The 16,498-nt window shown below is 69.1% G+C and overlaps 4 protein-coding genes across 12 annotated transcripts; 2 read left to right on the forward strand and 2 right to left on the reverse strand.

The window, feature by feature from the left end:
- Positions 1–210: 210 nt before the first annotated feature.
- Positions 211–4,721, reverse strand: TTC31 (tetratricopeptide repeat domain 31). 5 transcript variants are annotated; one of them, XM_071455763.1, is made up of 15 exons: positions 4,580–4,721; positions 4,224–4,331; positions 3,825–4,102; positions 3,628–3,711; positions 3,418–3,486; positions 3,166–3,309; positions 2,854–3,082; positions 2,640–2,730; positions 2,418–2,559; positions 1,744–1,845; positions 1,597–1,669; positions 1,367–1,508; positions 1,211–1,285; positions 642–744; positions 211–563 (listed from the first exon to the last, which is right to left on the reverse strand). In XM_071455763.1, the coding sequence occupies exons 2-15, from the start codon at positions 4,306–4,308 to the stop codon at positions 447–449; spliced, it is 1,734 nt and encodes a 577-aa protein (XP_071311864.1). In that variant the 5' UTR covers positions 4,309–4,331; positions 4,580–4,721; the 3' UTR covers positions 211–446. The 5 variants fall into 5 exon arrangements, with proteins under 5 accessions (XP_071311864.1, XP_071311863.1, XP_071311862.1 ...); XM_071455762.1 differs by lacking the exon at positions 4,580–4,721 and adding an exon at positions 4,420–4,555 and having other exon boundaries at positions 1,367–1,505; positions 1,597–1,666; XM_071455761.1 differs by lacking the exon at positions 4,580–4,721 and adding an exon at positions 4,420–4,555 and having other exon boundaries at positions 1,597–1,666.
- Positions 4,722–4,763: 42 nt separating this feature from the next.
- CCDC142 (coiled-coil domain containing 142) lies at positions 4,764–10,794 on the forward strand. Of its 5 annotated transcripts, none has more exons than XM_071455753.1 (11): positions 4,764–4,902; positions 5,206–5,302; positions 5,616–6,947; positions 7,026–7,112; positions 7,334–7,498; positions 7,567–7,721; positions 7,797–7,961; positions 8,063–8,177; positions 8,251–8,428; positions 9,350–9,558; positions 10,529–10,794. In XM_071455753.1, exons 1-11 carry the CDS (start codon positions 4,855–4,857, stop codon positions 10,768–10,770), a joined length of 2,793 nt encoding a protein of 930 aa, XP_071311854.1. In that variant the 5' UTR covers positions 4,764–4,854; the 3' UTR covers positions 10,771–10,794. The 5 variants fall into 5 exon arrangements, with proteins under 5 accessions (XP_071311854.1, XP_071311853.1, XP_071311855.1 ...); XM_071455752.1 differs by having other exon boundaries at positions 9,357–9,558; XM_071455754.1 differs by having other exon boundaries at positions 7,358–7,498; positions 9,357–9,558.
- Positions 10,795–10,921: 127 nt separating this feature from the next.
- MOGS (mannosyl-oligosaccharide glucosidase) lies at positions 10,922–14,069 on the forward strand. Its single transcript, XM_071455757.1, has 4 exons — positions 10,922–11,582; positions 11,675–11,886; positions 11,960–12,150; positions 12,233–14,069. Exons 1-4 carry the CDS (start codon positions 11,222–11,224, stop codon positions 13,938–13,940), a joined length of 2,472 nt encoding a protein of 823 aa, XP_071311858.1. The 5' UTR covers positions 10,922–11,221; the 3' UTR covers positions 13,941–14,069.
- Positions 14,070–14,164: 95 nt separating this feature from the next.
- On the reverse strand, positions 14,165–16,248 carry WBP1 (WW domain binding protein 1). Its single transcript, XM_071455764.1, has 4 exons — positions 15,844–16,248; positions 15,674–15,776; positions 15,267–15,428; positions 14,165–14,986 (listed from the first exon to the last, which is right to left on the reverse strand). The coding sequence occupies exons 1-4, from the start codon at positions 16,231–16,233 to the stop codon at positions 14,424–14,426; spliced, it is 1,218 nt and encodes a 405-aa protein (XP_071311865.1). The 5' UTR covers positions 16,234–16,248; the 3' UTR covers positions 14,165–14,423.
- Between the last annotated feature and the right edge of the window lie 250 nt (positions 16,249–16,498).

A 16,498-nucleotide genomic window follows, 5' to 3' on the forward strand; every position in this document is an offset into this window, starting at 1 on the left:
ATTTGATCTCACGCCTGTCACACCCCCCCCCGAAGCTCCTGTCACCAACCAGTGACATTAAGGGGGATGGAGACCCCCCCCTTGTTGTCTCCCGGGGCTGGAGTGACATGGGGAGTGACACAGAAGGGGACACGGGGTGGACACGGACATGGGGCTCCAAGAGAGATGGCAGAGAGGCTGAGTGACACCAGCCCAAAGAAAGGCCAGACAGAAAAACAAAGCTCAGCTTTATTGAAAAGCCCAAATTGCTGCAAATCCCTGAGGGGCCATGGGGAACAGCCCAGGCCCAGCCCCTCAGCACAAGGGGCTGCAGGGTGGGCCCTGACCCCCCAAGCACCCCCAAGGCAGGACGGGGAGACACCCCCACCCCTGGCAGTGGGGGACAAGGCACAGGCAGGTTCAGGCAGGTGAGGGGGGGCTGCCAGGGTCCCCCCAAGAGAGCAGGGTCAGCTGAGCAGCCCCCTGGGCGTGGCCTTGCCCTTGGCACGGGGCATGGGGGCCGGGGTGGCGTGGGCCGGGTGCTTGAGCTGCAGCAACAGCTTGTTGCCCTCCACGGTGGCACCCTGGGGACAGAAGGAGCTGGCAGCTGGCACGGGTGCCCTGAGGGGTGCAGGGGGGTCCCACAAGTTTCCCCAGCTCACCTGCATGGTCCTGAAGGCCTCCTCGGCCTCTGCTTTGCCACGGAAGTTGATGAAGGCACAGTGGCGCCCCGGGAGCAGCCGCACGGAGCGGATCTCCCCAAACCTGGGGGGCACAGACCCCCAAAATGGGGGGAAAACAGTTAGGGATTCCTAAATGGGGAGGTGGAGGATTAGAGACCCCCAAACCAGCAGGGTGGGAGGGTCAGAGACTCTTAAACATGCACAGCAGGTTTAGCAACTCTCAAGGGCTGGGGAAGGGTGAATGACACCCAAAGATGGAGCGTGAGACACCCCCAAATCTCCGGGGTGGGGAAACAGAGACTCCCAAAGCTGAGGAGAACAGAAACTCCTAAAACTGAAGGGGAACAGTTAAAAACGCCCCAAGCTGTGGGACAGAGACCCCCAAATCTGGGGGCAGTGTGTGAGTCAGACATTACTCCCCCCAAGCATCCCCTGCAGGTCAAAACCACCAGAGAACGAGGACAGGGACAGGGCTGGGGAGTTTGGGGTCACCAGGGGGTGCCAGGGGTTTGGGGTCCTGCAGGAGGAGCAGTCCTGGGGTCACTCACCGGCCAAAGGCACAACGCAGCACCTTCTCAGTGATGTGGGAGGTGATATTGCCCACCCAGAGCGGGAAGCAGTCCCTGCCAAGAGCCATCCTGGTGTCATCAGAGCCAGCACTGCCCCACTCTGAGCCCCCTCCCAGACCACCAGACCCCCCATACCTGGCAGGGTGGCTCGGTGGCAGTGTTGGGCAGCCACTGGCCACAGCAGGTGCCTGTTCTGGGCCTTTTGTTGGGGTCTTGCCGCTGCTTCCTGTCACAGTTTTGTCACCTGTGCCCTGGCCGCTCTTGGTTGTCCATCCTGCTGCCGAGGAGCCAAAGGGGTTCAGCACCCACTGGGGACACAGGGACAGCCCCAGGGTCCCCCCAGCCCACCCAGCCCTGTCCCTTACCAGGGAGAAACAGCGGCTCCTTAGCCTTGAGCAGGAAGGGGGACACGGGGACACCCCCGGGGCGGCTGCACTGCTGTGAGGGGACAGGGGTGAGGCGTGGGGGGCACAGCAGGACAGGGGGCAGGGGGTTGGGAAAGGGGGTCTCACCTGCAGCAGGGCCCTGCAGGCCTCCAGCTGCGTGGCTGCCTCAGCGTAGGCCCCGTCCTGCAGCAGCAGCTCCTCGAAGGTGCGCGCGGCCTCGGCATAGCGCTGGGGGCCAGGGGGCACCTGCAACCCCTGCCTGGCCCCACAGGCACCCCTCACCCCCCACCCAGCCCAAATGGCACCTCAAAGCCTCAGTGACACCCCCCAGTGCCACCCTACCCACACCCTGTGCCCTGCCCAGTGCTCCCAGCCCCAGCCCACACCTAATGCGCCAGCCTCACCCCTCATCCACAGCACCCCACAGCTCCTCCAGTTCCCCACACCCCCCACCCAGCCCAAATGCACCTCAAAACCTCACTGACACCCCCCAGTGCAGCCCTACCCCACCCCAGCAGCACCCTGTGCCCTGCCCAGTGCTCCCAGCCCCAGCCCACACCTAATGCGCCAGCCTCACCCCTCATCCACAGCACCCCACAGCTCCTCCAGTTCCCCAAAGCCCCCACCAGACCCACTGGCACCCCTCAGCCCCCTTCCCAGCACCCCAAGCTCCCCAGTTTGTCTCCAACAACTCTGACAGCCCCATACCCACTCCTAGAACCCCACAGCCCCTCACCCAGCCATGGGCCCCCCCCAAGACCCCAGCCCCTCTGCCCAGTCCCTGGAGCCCCCCCAGGTACCTGGAGCCCCCTGAGGGCCTTGCCCTTGCGGAAGGAGCCCTTGGGCCAGCCCGGCTGCAGCGCCAGCGCTGCCTCCGCGTCCGCCAGCGCCTCCTCGTAGCGCCCCAGCTTCTCCAGGCAGTAGGAGCGGTTCCCCAGGAGCCTGAGGGGAGGTGGGGGTGTCACTGAGGCTTGGCCCTGCCAGCCCAGCACCCCCAGCTCACCCCAAACCCCTCTGCTCACCGGTGTTCTTGGGGGTTCAGCTCCAGGGCCACGGTGAAGGCCCAAACGGCCTCAGAGTGTTGGCCCATCTGGGCTGCCTCGATGCCGTGGCCTGGGGAGGTGACACAGGGACACAGGGAGGGACAGTCCTCCTAGCACAGCCCCTCTGAGCTGTGAGAAGCAGGGAGAGCCCCCAGTGCCCTCCCCTGGCCCCTCTGGGGGTCCCTGCACTGACCTGCAAGTGCCAGGCTCTGTGCCAGCGTGCTGGGGCTGGGTGGCCTGGACTGGAGGGGCTGGGGGGACACAGGTGTCCCCACAGGGTCCCCACTTCCCTTCTCAGGCACCTTCCTGCTTGGTTCCACGTTCTGTGGCCCAGGGGACCGGTCACTGCCCGGGGGGGGCAGCCTGACCCCTGCCTTCTCCCGGGCTTTGCAGACAAAAGTGCAGCTCAGGTCCAGCTCCTCCTGGGGAAGCAGGGAGGGATGGGCAGGCAGAGCCCTGGGACCCCCCACCCACAGATGGCCCCCACGGGGACACTGTCCCTCACCTCTGTCACTGCTGTGTCCTCCGGCCCAGGCTCCTCTGAGGGCACTGTGGAGTCCCCAGGGCACGGGGAGGGCTCTGGGCAGCACCCCTCCTCCTCAGCACCATCTGAGGGAGGCCCAGTGCCTGCAGGGCCACTTGGGGGGCTCTGCAAGGACAGGGAGGGGGTGAGGTGACAGGGCTAGGGGGTGCTGGCTGGCCCCCCCAGCTCTGGGCATCCCTAGAACAGCACGAGCAGGCCGGACTGGTCACTCACTGGGTCAGTGTTCTCTTTGTTCTTCTGCTCTTGGCCCAGTTTCTCCCGTTTCTTTCGGTCTTTTTGTTTCTGAAAAGGAAGAACATGAAGCCATGAGCAGAGAAATGCAGCCTCAGCCCCCAGCTCAGAGACCTGCTGGCAGCACCCCAAGAAGGGGCAGTGACCCCAATCCCCAGGAGCTGGCAGGGGCCCTTCCCAGGGCTCACCCACCTTCTTCTTCAGCTTCTTCTTCTCTGCCTTCCTCTTGGCCCGCTCCTCCTCTGCCACCAGCTCCTGAGCGTTCTTCTCAGCTTCCTACAGGAGGGATGCCCTGAGTCAGGACAGCCCCGGGGCCACGAGGTGGGACCCTCTGGCGATGTCAACCCAGCCCCTCCACCCCTGGGGGACATCGGGGGGATTTTTCCCACCTCTGCCGTGAGCCAGGTCCGGCGGGGCGTGGGCAGCCGGTCCAGCCGCGCGTCCAGGGCGGTGGGAGGGGTCCGGGGCAGCGGCGGGGGCGGCTCCGAGCACAGGAAGGACTTGCGGAAGCCGCAGTAGCTGTAAGGAACGGCTCCCTCCGCCACGGGAATGTCCAAGAACTGCAAACCCGCGGCGAACTCGTCCTCATCGTAATCGTAATTGCCATCCTCATCGTCGTCATCATCATCATCATCAATCTCCGGGGGGTAGTAACCCACGCTGGGGCCTGGCAGGAGAACGGGGTGAGGAGCAGTCCCAGGCACCGGATCCCGGCTGTCCCCACGCCGTTCCCCCTCCCCTGGCAATTCCCGAGCATGGGGACCTCCGGTAGCCCCCGCCGCACTCACCGTCATCCCAGAGCAGACACACATCCCCCTCCTTACACTTAATCACCGACTGGGACGGTACCGGGAGGTCGGCGAAGCTGGACATGCGGTGCCGGGGGCAGAATGGCGCTGTGGGGAGCACAAACAGCCGTGAGCCGGCGGAGGCGGAACCGAAACCGGGCCGCGCTCTGGGCTCCCCCCCTGCCCCGGTCCGTACCGCCGCTCCAGCCGGCGGGGCCCAGCGTGCAGCCCCAGGGGCAGGCAGCGGGAGCAGGCCCGAAACCGCCCAGTCCGGGCCCGTCCCGCTCCCGCGTCCCGCCCGAGCCCCGCATCGCCACGAGCCGCCGCCGCGCCTCGGGATTGCATCACGGCCCTACCGGAACAACGTCACGGCGCCGCTTGAGGCCGCCCCGCCGCCATGTTGGGTGCGGGCAGGACGGCGGCCCGCAGGGCCCTCACGGAACAGGACCAGCGCTCCTCATCCTCTCCCGCCGTCCCCGCCTGCCCCAAGGCCGTGGGCTCGGCCGCCCCCCGCCGCTCGTCCCGCCCCTCACGCCGGGCCCCTCCTGGCGGCCAGTTTGGCCCAGCCCCCCGGATTAACGAGGGCGCGGCCTAAGCCTCTTTGCTGCCGCCGCCCCCGGCATGGCCCGGCATGGACGCCGGCGGCGCTGAGCGGCGCGGCGGAGAGCTATGCCTGCAGGTGAGGCCGCTCGGGACAGGGGGGGCTCGGACACCCCTCCCGGGGCAGCGGCGGGGCCGGGCCGGTAACGGGGTGGGCAGGGGGGCACCGGGCCCGGGCTGTGCTGCGTCTCCATGGCAACGGCGCAGGGGGCGGGGGCCGGGGAGTGGCCAAACGTGGCGAGCCCCGACCGGGGGCGTGGCCACAGCGGGAGCCGGCTGGGGGCGTGGCTTCGGGCGTGGTTGGTGTGGTAGTGGGCGGGGCCACTCGTGGCCCCGCCCTTCGCCCCGGCCCGGGGGTTCTGAGCCCTCCGTACCCCTCCAGGTGGGCGACGCCGGCCTGGGCGGCCTCATCCTGCTGCTGCTGACGGCCCGCCCGGGACCGGGCGATGGGGCTGCTCGCGGGGACCCCCCCGAGCCCGGTGAGACCCCCGGGGGCTGCGGGGAGCACAAGGAGGGGGGAGTTCTGGGGGGCTGCGGGGATCCTGATGGGGTGCGTGGTCCTGGGGGGGAGTACGGAGGATCCTAACGGGGTCCAGGGTCCTTGGGGTGGCATTGATGGCGTGTGGCGGGCTGTGGGGACCCCAATGGGCAGTGGGGTCTTGGGGGTCACAGGGTTAGGGTGGCAGTGGGACAGTGATGGGCGGGTGCTGTTCCACAGCAAGGTTCTTCACATTTGGGGTCCCCACCCTACCCCATGGTCCCTGCCCCATTCTGAGGGTCCCATGCCCCCAGGCGGGTCGCGGGGGCCCCTGGCGCGCTCCTTGCAGCGGGCAGAGGCCATGCTGCGCAGCGTCACCCCGGGACTGCGCCGCCTGCTGTCCCCGTGGTCGAGCCGGCGCGGCGACACCGACGAGGACGATGACGAGGACGAGGATGAAGCAGCGTCCATCGTGGTCCCACTGGAGCAAACCTTCCCGGTGCTGCGCCGCTGCCTGTGCGTCTGGGAGGACCCTCGCACCGAGACGTTCCTGGGGTACGTGCGGCCCCATCCCGGTGGCAGCGCCGCTGACTTTTCCGAGGACGCCGTGCGGCGGCGCGTGGCGGAGCGGGGAGCGACCCTGCACGCGCTGCTGCAGCACCGCCACCAGCTCCGCCTGGCCCGCGACTTCACTCGACGCCTCAAGGCCTCCTCCGACTTCCTACGGCGGCTGCTGGCGTTACCGGAGCCCGGCGCGCCCGGCGAGGCGGTGCCGGCGCCGCGGGAGCTGTGCGCGGAGCTGCGGGCGCACGCGGGGCACTGGGCCGCGCTGCTGCGGCGGCTGCGGGTGGACGCGTGGCTGCGGGCACTGCCGCAGCGCCGGGGCCAGGCCGTGCTGCACATGCGCTGGGTGCTGCTGCTGCCCGCCGTGACGGCCTCGCGCCTCACCGGGCGCCACATCGAGGCACGGCTGCGGCAGCTGGGCCGCCCCGGTACGCCCGCCCCGGCTGCTGAGAGCCTGGCTGAGCTCTTCCAGGGGCTGGAGATCTACAACCGCGTGGTGCAGGGGCTGGCCGAGGAGCTGGGCCCCGAGGTGAGGGCGCCCGGTGCCTTCACGGTGGGCACGGTGCTGCGGCTGCTGGCGGCCGAGCGCAGCCGGGCCGTGGCCCAGAGGCTCCGGCCTCTCCTGTGGCCCCAGAGTGGGAAGGTCAGGGATGGACACGTCCGCTGGGAGGATGTGGGGGTGCCGTGGCCACCGGGGCATGGCACGGTGGGGATGGACACAGAACCTTCTGGAGCAGCACCGGCACTGGCGGCTGAGCTGCAGGCACTGTGCCAGGAGGACGAGGAGCTGATGGGGCACGTTTTTGGGGTGCTGGTGGCCTCAGCTGACAGCCTGTGGCAGCCAGTGCTGTCAGAGAGCCCCGAGCCCCTGGGGCTGCGGCCGGGCAGTGCAGGGGGCTGGAAGGCCGTGCGGTGGCTGGACGCTGCCCGCGGCCCCGTGGCCGCCACCCTGAGCGCCCGGTACCGCCTGCTGCTCTGGGAGAATGTGGGAGCTGTGCTGGGGGACAGCCTGGGCACCCCTCCTGCCACCCCCAGTGCCACTGTCACCGCGGCGTGGGAGCTGAGCCGTGCGCTGGCTGTTGGTATGTGTGGGGGTACAGGGGGTGTGGGGGCCCTCGGGGTGTCCCTGTGCCACCCTGAGCCCCGCTGTGTCCCCACAGCCCACGTGCCCGCCGAGTGCCGGGAGGAGCTGGGGAGGCTCTGCCTGCAGCTGCTGTGCCGGAGTGTTCTCTGCAGCTGGGACACGGGTATGGGGGCTGGGGGGCCCCAGGGAGCGGTGCAGGGTGTGGGGCGGGGTGTGGGGCAGGCTGTGGGCTCTGGGGTAGAAGGTGGGGGGCAGAGTGTGGGGCACTTGGTGGATATGGGGTGAGGGAGTGGGGTATGCTATGAAGGGTTAGATATGCAATGTGGGGTGGGGTGTGGGGTGCAAGTGGGGGATGTTGGGGCTTTCTGACTGGTTTTTCTCCAGATTTTACCCATGCTCTGGGTTCAGGGCTGTCAGACAAGTGCTTGGAGTCCCCAGGAGGGTCCCCAGGGCTGGGGTGCAGCCGCACAGCCCAGCAGCTCCGGTGCCTCTTCCCAGCCCTGGCACTGGCCCTGCGCTGCCTGCGCCTGCTGCCCGCCCGCCCGCATGGTGAGAGGGGTCTGGGGAGGGGGGCAGGCGGGTCTGGGGGTCCTCTCTGTGCTGACCCCCGCCCGCAGCCCCCCCCGGGGGTCTCTGCCTGCGTCTGCAGGTGCTGGGCCGGTGCCTGGCGGCGGTGGCGGCCACCCACGCGTGGCTGACGGGCCGGGCCGGGCGGTACCTGGCGGCCTGGGCACTGCCTCAGTTCCTGCTGCTCACCCAGGGAGACCTGCAGGTATGGGGGCATGGGGGGCACAGGGGGCTGGGGGGACACAGCAGGGCTGGACTCACTCCATCTGCTCCCCTCCAGGTGCTGAAGGCAGAGGCAGAGCAGCTGATGCTGCAGGTGAGCCGGACCTTCCCAGAGCCAGGGGACATTCCTGGGGACAGCCCCCCTGAGCCACCCCCCAGCCCGGGATCCCCGTGGGAGCTCCAGCTGTGCCAGCAGATCCGTGACATGGCCAACAGCATCCAGGTGTGGTGGGACTGCGGGAGGGTGGTCTGAGCACCAGGATGCCTGTGTCACCTGTGTCACCCTGTGTCACCCTGTGTCATCCCGTGTCCCCTGTGTCCCAGCTCTTCTCCGGGGACGTGCTCTGGATGTTCTCCACCAGCTGCAAGCGGCTCTCGGCCGAGATCTTTGACCAGACGATGCCTCTGGGCCGACACTGGCGGCTTGGGCCCCGCGCTGGTGGGTGTTGGGGCTGAGGGGGGCTCTGAGGGGATTTGGGGGGGTCACTGACCTGTGTCCCTGTGTCCCCCAGAGCTGCCCAGCTCCCCCAGCGCCTACGCGGCGGCCGCGGTGCAGGCGGTGCTGGGGCAGGTGCTGCAGGGTGCCCAGGCCCTGCCCCACGACGCCCAGGTGCCCACCCTGGCACGGGTCACCACGGCCTTCCTGGAGGCCTGGATGGATCACATCCTCACCCGCCGCATCAAGTTCAGGTACTGGGGATGGAGGGGCACAGCTTGTGGCCAGTGCCAGGGGTCCCAGTGGGGTCCTGGGGGTCCCAGTGGCACTTCCAGGGGTCCCAGTGGGATTCTGGGCATCCCAGTGGCTGTTTAGAGGTCCCAGGGGCATTGCTGGGGGTCCCAGTGGCAGTTCCAGTTGTCCCAGTGGCAATTTCAGAGGTCCCAGTGGGGTCCTGGGGCTCCCAGTAGAGTCCTGGGGGTCCCAGTGGTAGTTCCAGGGGTCCCAGCGGCAGTTTCAGAGGTCCCAGTGGGGTCCTGGGGGTCCCAGTGGGCCTTGGGGTTCCCAGTGGCAGTTCCAGAGCTTCCAGTGGCAGTTCAGGGGTCCCAGTGGCGTCCTGGAGGTCCCAGTGGCAGTGCTAGGTGTCCCAGTGGCAATTGTAGAGGTCCCAGTGGCAGTTCCAGGGCTCCCAGTGGCATTCTGGGGGTCCCAGTGGCAGTTCTGGGGGTCCCAGTAGCAGTGCTGGGGGTCCAAGAACAGGCCAGGGGGCTCAGTGACAGGTTGGGGTCCCGCTGATGGTGTCCCCGTGGGGGTTATGGGGGTCTGGTGACAGTGCCAGAGGCTCTGTGGGGGTCCCGGTGGTGGTCACAGGGGTCTGATGGCAGTGCCAGGATTTCAGTGGTGGTCACAGCGGGTGGTGACAGTGCCAGAGGCTCTGTGGGGGTCCCGGTGGTGGTCACAGGGGTCTGATGGCAGTGCCAGGATTTCAGTGGTGGTCACAGCGGGTGGTGACAGTGCCAGAGGCTCTGTGGGGGTCCTGGTGGTGGTCACGGGGGTCTCATGGCAGTGCCAGGACCTCAGTGCGGGTCATAGCGGGTGGTGGCGGTGTCGGGGGGTTCTGTGGGGTCCTGCTGAGGGTTCTGGGGCCGCACCCCCCACGCTGACCCCCGTGCCAGCCTGCAGGGTGCCCTGCAGCTCCGGCGGGACTTCGAGGCCGTGCAGGAGCTGGTGTGCTCGGAGCGCTCCGGGCTGGCCCCCGAGGCGCGGCAGGCGCTGCGGGCCCTCTGCGTCTTCCGCCACACGGACACGGCCGTGCGCTGCCTCCTGCAGCAGCCCGGGGGGCTGGGGGAACACCCCCGCCGCTGGGGCAGCCTCCGGCGCTGCTGTGAGAGCGGGACCGGCCGGGAATGGGGCGGGGAATGGGGCGGGGAATGGGGAATGGGGTGGGGAATGGGGTGGGGAATGGGCTGGGAGGGTGGGGAATGGGGTGGGGACTGCGATGGGAGGGGATTGGGATGAGGTGGGGTGGGGAATGGGCTGGGAGGGGATGAGACAGGTGAGGATGGGGTAGGAAAGGAATGGGATGGGATGAATATGGAATGGGACAGGGTGGGGATGGGAATGGGGTGGGATTGGGATGAAATGGGGTGGAGATGGGATGGCCCAGGGTGGAGGATTGGGACTAGGATGGATGAGGATAGGGAGATTGGGACATGGATGGATAGGGATAGGGCGAATGGGACAAAGACTGATGAGGACAAGGATGGGGATGGGATTGGAATGGGGATGGGGATGGGATGGGACAGGGTGGAGAATTGGGACTAGGATGGATGGGGAGAGGGAGAGAGACAAGGATCTGGATGGGATTGGAATGGGGATGGGGTGGGGATGAGATGGGATGGGATATGATGGAGATGAGTTGGGGTGGTGATAAGATGGGAATCGGATGGGATGAGTTGGAGCAGGATTGGGATGAAATAGGGTGGAGATGGGATGGGACAGCGGGGAGGATTGGGACAAGGGTGGATGTGGACAGGGAGAGGGACAAGGATAGGGATGGGATTGGAATGGGGACGGGGTGGGAATGGGATGGGGTGGGATTGGGATGAAGATGAGTTGGGGTGGTGATAAGATAGGAATCAGATGGGATGAGGTGAAGTAGGACTGGAATGAGATGGGGTGGAGATGGGATGGGACAGGGTGGAGGATTAAGGCAAGGATGGATGGGGACAAGGAGAGGGACAAGGATGGGGATGGGATTGGAATAGGGACGGGAACCCTGATCAGAAGCAGGATGTGATATCCCAGCCTATCCATCTATCCAACCTATCCCAACCCCATCCATCCCTTGCCAGGCTCAGACGAAGGCACCCACCCCCTGGAACCATCCATGGACCCTCTCCCTGGCCTGGACCCTCTGGAGGGGCTGGGCCCAGTCCCAGGGACCCCTCCTGTGGCTCCAGAGGCCGATGGCCCGGCCCGGCCCGAGTCCCCGTTCCCGGGCAGCCAGCAGCAGTGGCTGTCCCTGCGGCTGCACCGTGCCCGCCGCTGGCGCGTGCCAGGGCTGCCGTGTGTGGGGAACAGCCCTGAGGGCTGAGCTGCAATAAACCTGCAAACACCACGGCCGTGGCTGTGTCTGCGGGTGGGACATCGGGGTGTGGGGCTCTGGCATTCCTGGGGTGTGATCCTGGGATTCCAACTGGGACCAGTTGCTGGTGGGTGGGCAGGATCTAACTGGGACTTTTGTGGGTAGACTGGTGTGGATTAGGGGTCCTGGGGTGCACTGCGGGTGTATAGCTGGGGTTCCAGGGTGATCCTAGGGAAAGCTGGGGGTTCTTTGAGTATCAACAGGCAGAACAAACCAGACGTGAGGAGGTGGACTGGGTGGCAGGGCAGGTCGGGGACACCGTGCGGTGTCGTTGTCGCCTCGGGGCCACTTTGGGCACTTTTTGAGCCTGCGTCCGATCCTCCCGCCCGCCAGGGGGCGCTCGCAGAACGGGCCTGGCCGCACCTGGCGCAGCGCTGCCGTCACCAGCGCGACTGCCCTGATGGCGGGCGAGCGGCGGCGGCGCGGCGGGGATGGACCCCGGGAACGGCCCCGGGAGCGGCTCCGCGACCGGGACCCGAAACTGCGGCAACAGCAAAAGCCGCAGCGAGGCTCCGGGCGGGGTCGGACGGCGCTGGCGCTCACAGCGGCGGCGGCAGCGCTGGCGCTGAGTCTGGCGGCGGCGGCTGCCGGGTGGAAGCGGTGGAGCGAAGCCTCCCGCCTCGTCACCCCTCACCCCGCGCCCCCCGCCGTCCCCCCCGGCTCCACCGGGCCTCTCGCATCGCCCACCTATTTCTGGGGCACGTACCGGCCTCACGTCTACTTCGGGATGAAGACGCGGAGCCCGCGCTCTGTGGTGACCGGTGAGGGGCGCGGGGGGCTCTGCCCCGGCCCGGGGCTCGTCCGGCCCCGCTCCCACGGCGGGGCCGCCCCTGACACCTCCCCGCCCCTCCAGGACTGATGTGGCTCCAACACGGCGGCAACTTGCGGCACACGAGCGAGCAGAACGACGGCGTGTCGCGATATGGGTGGCTGATGCACGACGGGGAGAATTTCGGAGTGCAGGAGATCCGCGATGAGGGGCTGGTGCTGAGAACCGAGTTCGTGAAGCAGCCGGGGGGAGAGCACGGCGGCGACTGGAGCTGGCGGGTCACAGCGAAGATGGAGGTGAGGGGGTAAAAGTGGGAGAGGGGTTGGGATGCCAGGGAACTTTTGTCATCCTCCTCTTCCTCCTCCCCAGGGCAAGGGCCCGGCCCCTCTCCTGTCCCTCTTCTTCTACGTGGCCACGGACGGGCAGGGGACGCTGCGACCAGTGCTGGAGAACGGGACACGGCTGGCGGCCGTGGCAGGGACGGCGGAGGAGCTTGGGGACTTCACCCTCACCTTCCTGCCGCCCACCGGGGAGGGCGGGGAGGGGCCCACGTACGCCAGGTGAGTGTCTGGGCTGTGTCCCCTCCATCTGCCCCCATGTCCCCACCGTGTCCCCCATCCCTGACTCTCCTCTCCCCCCCAGCTACAACTTCCTGGCAGCGGGGGTGCCGGGGCTGCACCGTCTCACCGACCTGGTCCGGCACAGCCTCCGTGAGAGCTCCGTGTTCTCCCCACCGGGCCGACCGCGCCGTCGCTTTTTCGGGGTGTCCAGCACGGGGGGGCTGCCTGGGGAGTCCCCGCGGGGGCAGCTGCTGCTGCACCAGGTGACGCTGGAGCCGCCGGCAGTGCTGGAGGTGACGCTGGAGTCGGGCAGCGCGGCGGGGGCGCGGCAAGGGCGGCTGGCGGGGCCGGCGCTGAGCGCGGCGCTGGCTCGGCACGCGGCCGCCTTCGAGCGACGCTTCGAGGACGCTTTTGGGCTGGGGACACGAGGGGTGTCCCTCCCGCAGCGCCGCTTTGCCCAGGCCGCGCTCAGCGAGATGCTGGGCGGGATCGGCTTCTTCCACGGCCGCTCCCTGCTGCGCTCGGAGCACCGCGAGGAGCCGGTGCCCGGCATGGAGTCCGTGCTGTTCACGGCCGTGCCCTCGCGCTCCTGCTTCCCGCGGGGCTTCCTGTGGGACGAGGGCTTCCACCTGCTGCTGCTGGCCCGCTGGGACCCCGCGCTGGCCCGCGACATCCTGGCCCACTGGCTCGACCTCCTCAACGCCGACGGCTGGATCCCACGGGAGCAGATCCTGGGGGAGGAGGCGCGCTCCCGGGTGCCCCCCGAGTTCGTGCTGCAGCACAGCGAGACGGCGAACCCCCCGACGCTGCTGCTGGCGCTGGAGCGGCTGCTGCCCGACGCGCCCCTGCCCTACCTGCGCCGCCTCTTCCCACGCGTCCGCTCCTGGTTCGAGTGGCTGAACCGCACCCAGGCCGGCCCCGAGCCCTTCACCTTCCGCTGGCGCGGCCGCGACCCCGACCCCGAGCGCTTCCTGAACCCCAAGACTCTTTCGTCGGGGCTGGACGATTACCCCCGCGCCTCGCACCCGTCCGCCCAGGAGCGGCACCTGGACCTGCGCTGCTGGATGGCACTGGGCGCCCGCGTGCTGGCGGCGCTGGCCGAGCGCCTGGGCGAGCCCCACGTGCCCTATCGCGACATGGCTGCCGCCCTCAGCGACAACGACCTGCTGGACCGGCTGCACTGGGCGCCCGAGCTGGGCGCCTTCGCCGACTTCGGCAACCACAGCTCGGCCGTGGCTCTGCGCTGGCACCGCCCGGCCCCGGTGCCGGGCCGGCCCCCGGCGGCCCCGCAGCTGCGGCGGGAGGTGCGGGAGGCGCCGCGGCTGCAATTCGTGGCTGCTTTGGGCTATGTCAGCCTGTTCCCGCTGCTGCTGCAGCTGCTCCGGGTGGACTCCCCGCGGCTGCCGGCGCTGCTGGGCTCCATGAGCAGCGAGCAGCAGCTGTGGACGCCCTTCGGGCTGCGCTCGCTGGCCCGCGACAGTCCCTTGTACCTGCGGCGCAACACCGAGCACGACCCCCCCTACTGGCGCGGCTCGGTCTGGGTCAACATCAACTTCCTGGCGCTGCGGGCGCTGCACGGGTACGCGCGGGCGGCGGGGCCGCATCGGGAGCGAGCGGAGCGGCTCTACCGGGAGCTGCGCCAAAACCTCGTGGCCAATGTGTTCCGGCAGTACGAGGCCACCGGGTTCCTGTGGGAGCACTACCGGGACAGCGATGGCACCGGGCAGGGTTGTCACCCCTTCGCCGGCTGGTCCGCGCTGGTGGTGCTGGCCATGGCTGAGGACTATTGATGTGGAGGGGTCGCTGTGCCCCCTGCCTGCCTGCCTGGAGTGCTCAGGGCCAGGGGAGGTGTTGGGGGGCTGTGCCAGAGCCCCCCTGCTTCCCCTGCAATAAACTTCCATGACTGTGGCCTCTCGCCACCCGTGTCAGGGTGTCACAGTGTCACCTTTGCTGACCCCCTGTGCCATGGGGGGCGTCCCCACCCAGCCCAGTGCACCCACCACAAGGCTCGATGGTACTTCCACATCTCTTTAATGGTGAGAGAACGCGCCGGGACCTCCCACCCACCCCCATGGCCTCAGGCACCCCCCGGGCGATGGGGCCCCCCCGGGCAGCAGCACCGGGATCACAGGGGAGGCCCCAGGAGCAGTTTGGAGGGGAGGGGGCTCCAGCAGGACCCCACCACACTGCAAGGTGGGTGTCACTCGGGGTTAGGGGCCCCCAGGGGCTCCCTGATGAGTCCAGAGCCCAGTTGGGGGTCCTGTGGGGGGAGGTCAGACAGGCAGCACAGGTGAGCCGGGCCCCCCACCACTCCCTGCTCCCCCACAGCCCTCAGGCTCACCCTCCTCCTCCTCCACACCCCGGCCCACCTCGATGCCCGAATCCCCCGTGAGCCGCCGGTGCCGCCCGGGGCATCCCCCTGGCCCAGCTCTGCCTGCCCCACCCTCACCCCCCTCGGTGTTGGAGCAGGGGTGTCCCTCAGCCTCACACAAGTCCGGGGGCACTTGTTTGGGGGGGCCCCCGCGGGCTGGCAGCTCCTCTGGCAGGGGCAGGTCCCAGCTGGCACCGGTGCCGGTGCTGCTGGAGCCGTAGTCACGGCCGGTACTGCCACCCCCCGTGCCCGGGCCCGGCTCCGGGTCCGTCTCGTCGGTGGCCGGCGCCGAGAGCGAGGAGCTGCTGGGGGAGGAGGCGCAGGAGCAGCCGCAGGAGCAGGAGCTGCAGCCCCCGGAGGAGCCCGGCGACAGCGAGGGGCTCCCGGGGCTGTAGGGCGGCGGCGGCGTCCCGGGGCGCTGCGCCACCTCCTCGTACGCCGGGAGCTTGAAGGAGGCCAGCAGCCCTGAGGGGGGGGGAGAGGCGGGGTCAGGGGACACCCGGGACACGGAGGGGACACCGGGAAATGGCCCCGAGAGGATGGAGATGGAGGGCACAGGGGCTGGGGATGCACGTGGGGATCCAAGATCCTGGGGGTGGCACAGGGGGTCCTGACTCACTGAGATCCCCCGTGAAGATGGTGGGGTATGAGGGGCTGGGGGCAACATCGGGGTCCCGATTCACTGAGGTCTCCACCCCCCGTGGATTTGGGGGGTACAGGGGAAATTCAGCAGCCCCTGACTCACGGAGGTCCCCCGAGGAGGGCGGGTACTGGCAGGCACCGTGGTAGGCGATGAGGTTGATCTCACGCTGCCGCTGCTGCTGCTGCAGGCGCAGCTTGGCCCGGCGGTGCCGGAAGGCGCAGCAGCAGCTCAGCAGGATCAGGATGGTCCAGAGCAGCCAGAACCCTGCGGGAACGGGGCCGCGGAGCGGGGCGGTCATCTTCACACGGAACCCCCGTGCCCACGGAAGCCCCGTTCACACGGGGGGATCCCCCAGAACCTCCCAGGACCCTCAGTCCCCCCCAGCTCCTCCGGAGCCCCCGGCCCCGACACAGTCCCTGAGCTCCCCGGGGTCCCGGCTCCTCCCTAAGCCACCAGCCCGCCCGGAGTCCCCGTTCCCGTCCGTTCTCCCGGGATCCCCCCGCACTCACACCACAGCTCGTAGTAGTAGGTGCAGCAGCCGCTCTCCCCGCAGCAGTGCCCGGTCTCGCACACGTAGGGCCGGTTGTTCACCCCCGGGCAGAACTCCCGGGCCTGCGGGCACGGCCGCACCGTCACCGCAGCCCCGCGCGCGGCCCCCCCGCCCCGGCCCGCCCGGTACCTGCGGGTGCTGCCGGCCCAGCAGCGCGGCCCAGGCCCCCTCGGCGCTCCCGGGCCGCTCCATGGCGCCGCCGCCTAAAGCCCGCCGCGGCCCCGCGCCCGCCCGGCCGCGGGCCCCGCCGCCCGCAGCAGCCGCCGCCGCCCCGTGGCCGCCGCCGCCGCCATCGCGGCCCCCGCGGCCGCCGCCGCCCGGGCCGGGGCCGTCGCCGCCGCCATCACGCCCGGCCCGAAATCCCGCCCCCGCCACCACCGGTGACCAATCAGCGGACGCTCCGCAGCCGACAGCCAATCGGCGCTGCCGCCGCCGCCCGGCTGCAGCCAATCGCTCGCCGTCTGCCTGAGTCTCACGCCCAACAACAGAGACAAAGAAGCCGAGCCCCGCCCCCTCCATGATTGGCGGCTATAGAGACCAACCGGAGACAGAGCACCGCCCCCAAGCTCTGACTGACAGCAGCGGTCGCCAATGGCGACCCAGTCCTAAGTTCGACGAAGGGCGCGGCCTCCCGGCCCGCCCCGGGGCGGACACTTGGCACAGCGCAGCCAATTGGCGAGCAAACAGCACTTCGGCCGCCTGATTGGCAAAGCGTCCGACTAATCAGCGTCGCCGCTCTCCGAGGGGCAAGGCCCCAGCCAATGGGCGATGTCGGAGAGCGCCC

The sequence above is a fragment of the Agelaius tricolor genome, unplaced genomic scaffold, assembly GCF_023055355.1.
Source record: "Agelaius tricolor isolate 1412-34295 unplaced genomic scaffold, bAgeTri1.0.p SCAF_54, whole genome shotgun sequence".
Lineage (NCBI taxonomy): Eukaryota > Metazoa > Chordata > Aves > Passeriformes > Icteridae > Agelaius > Agelaius tricolor.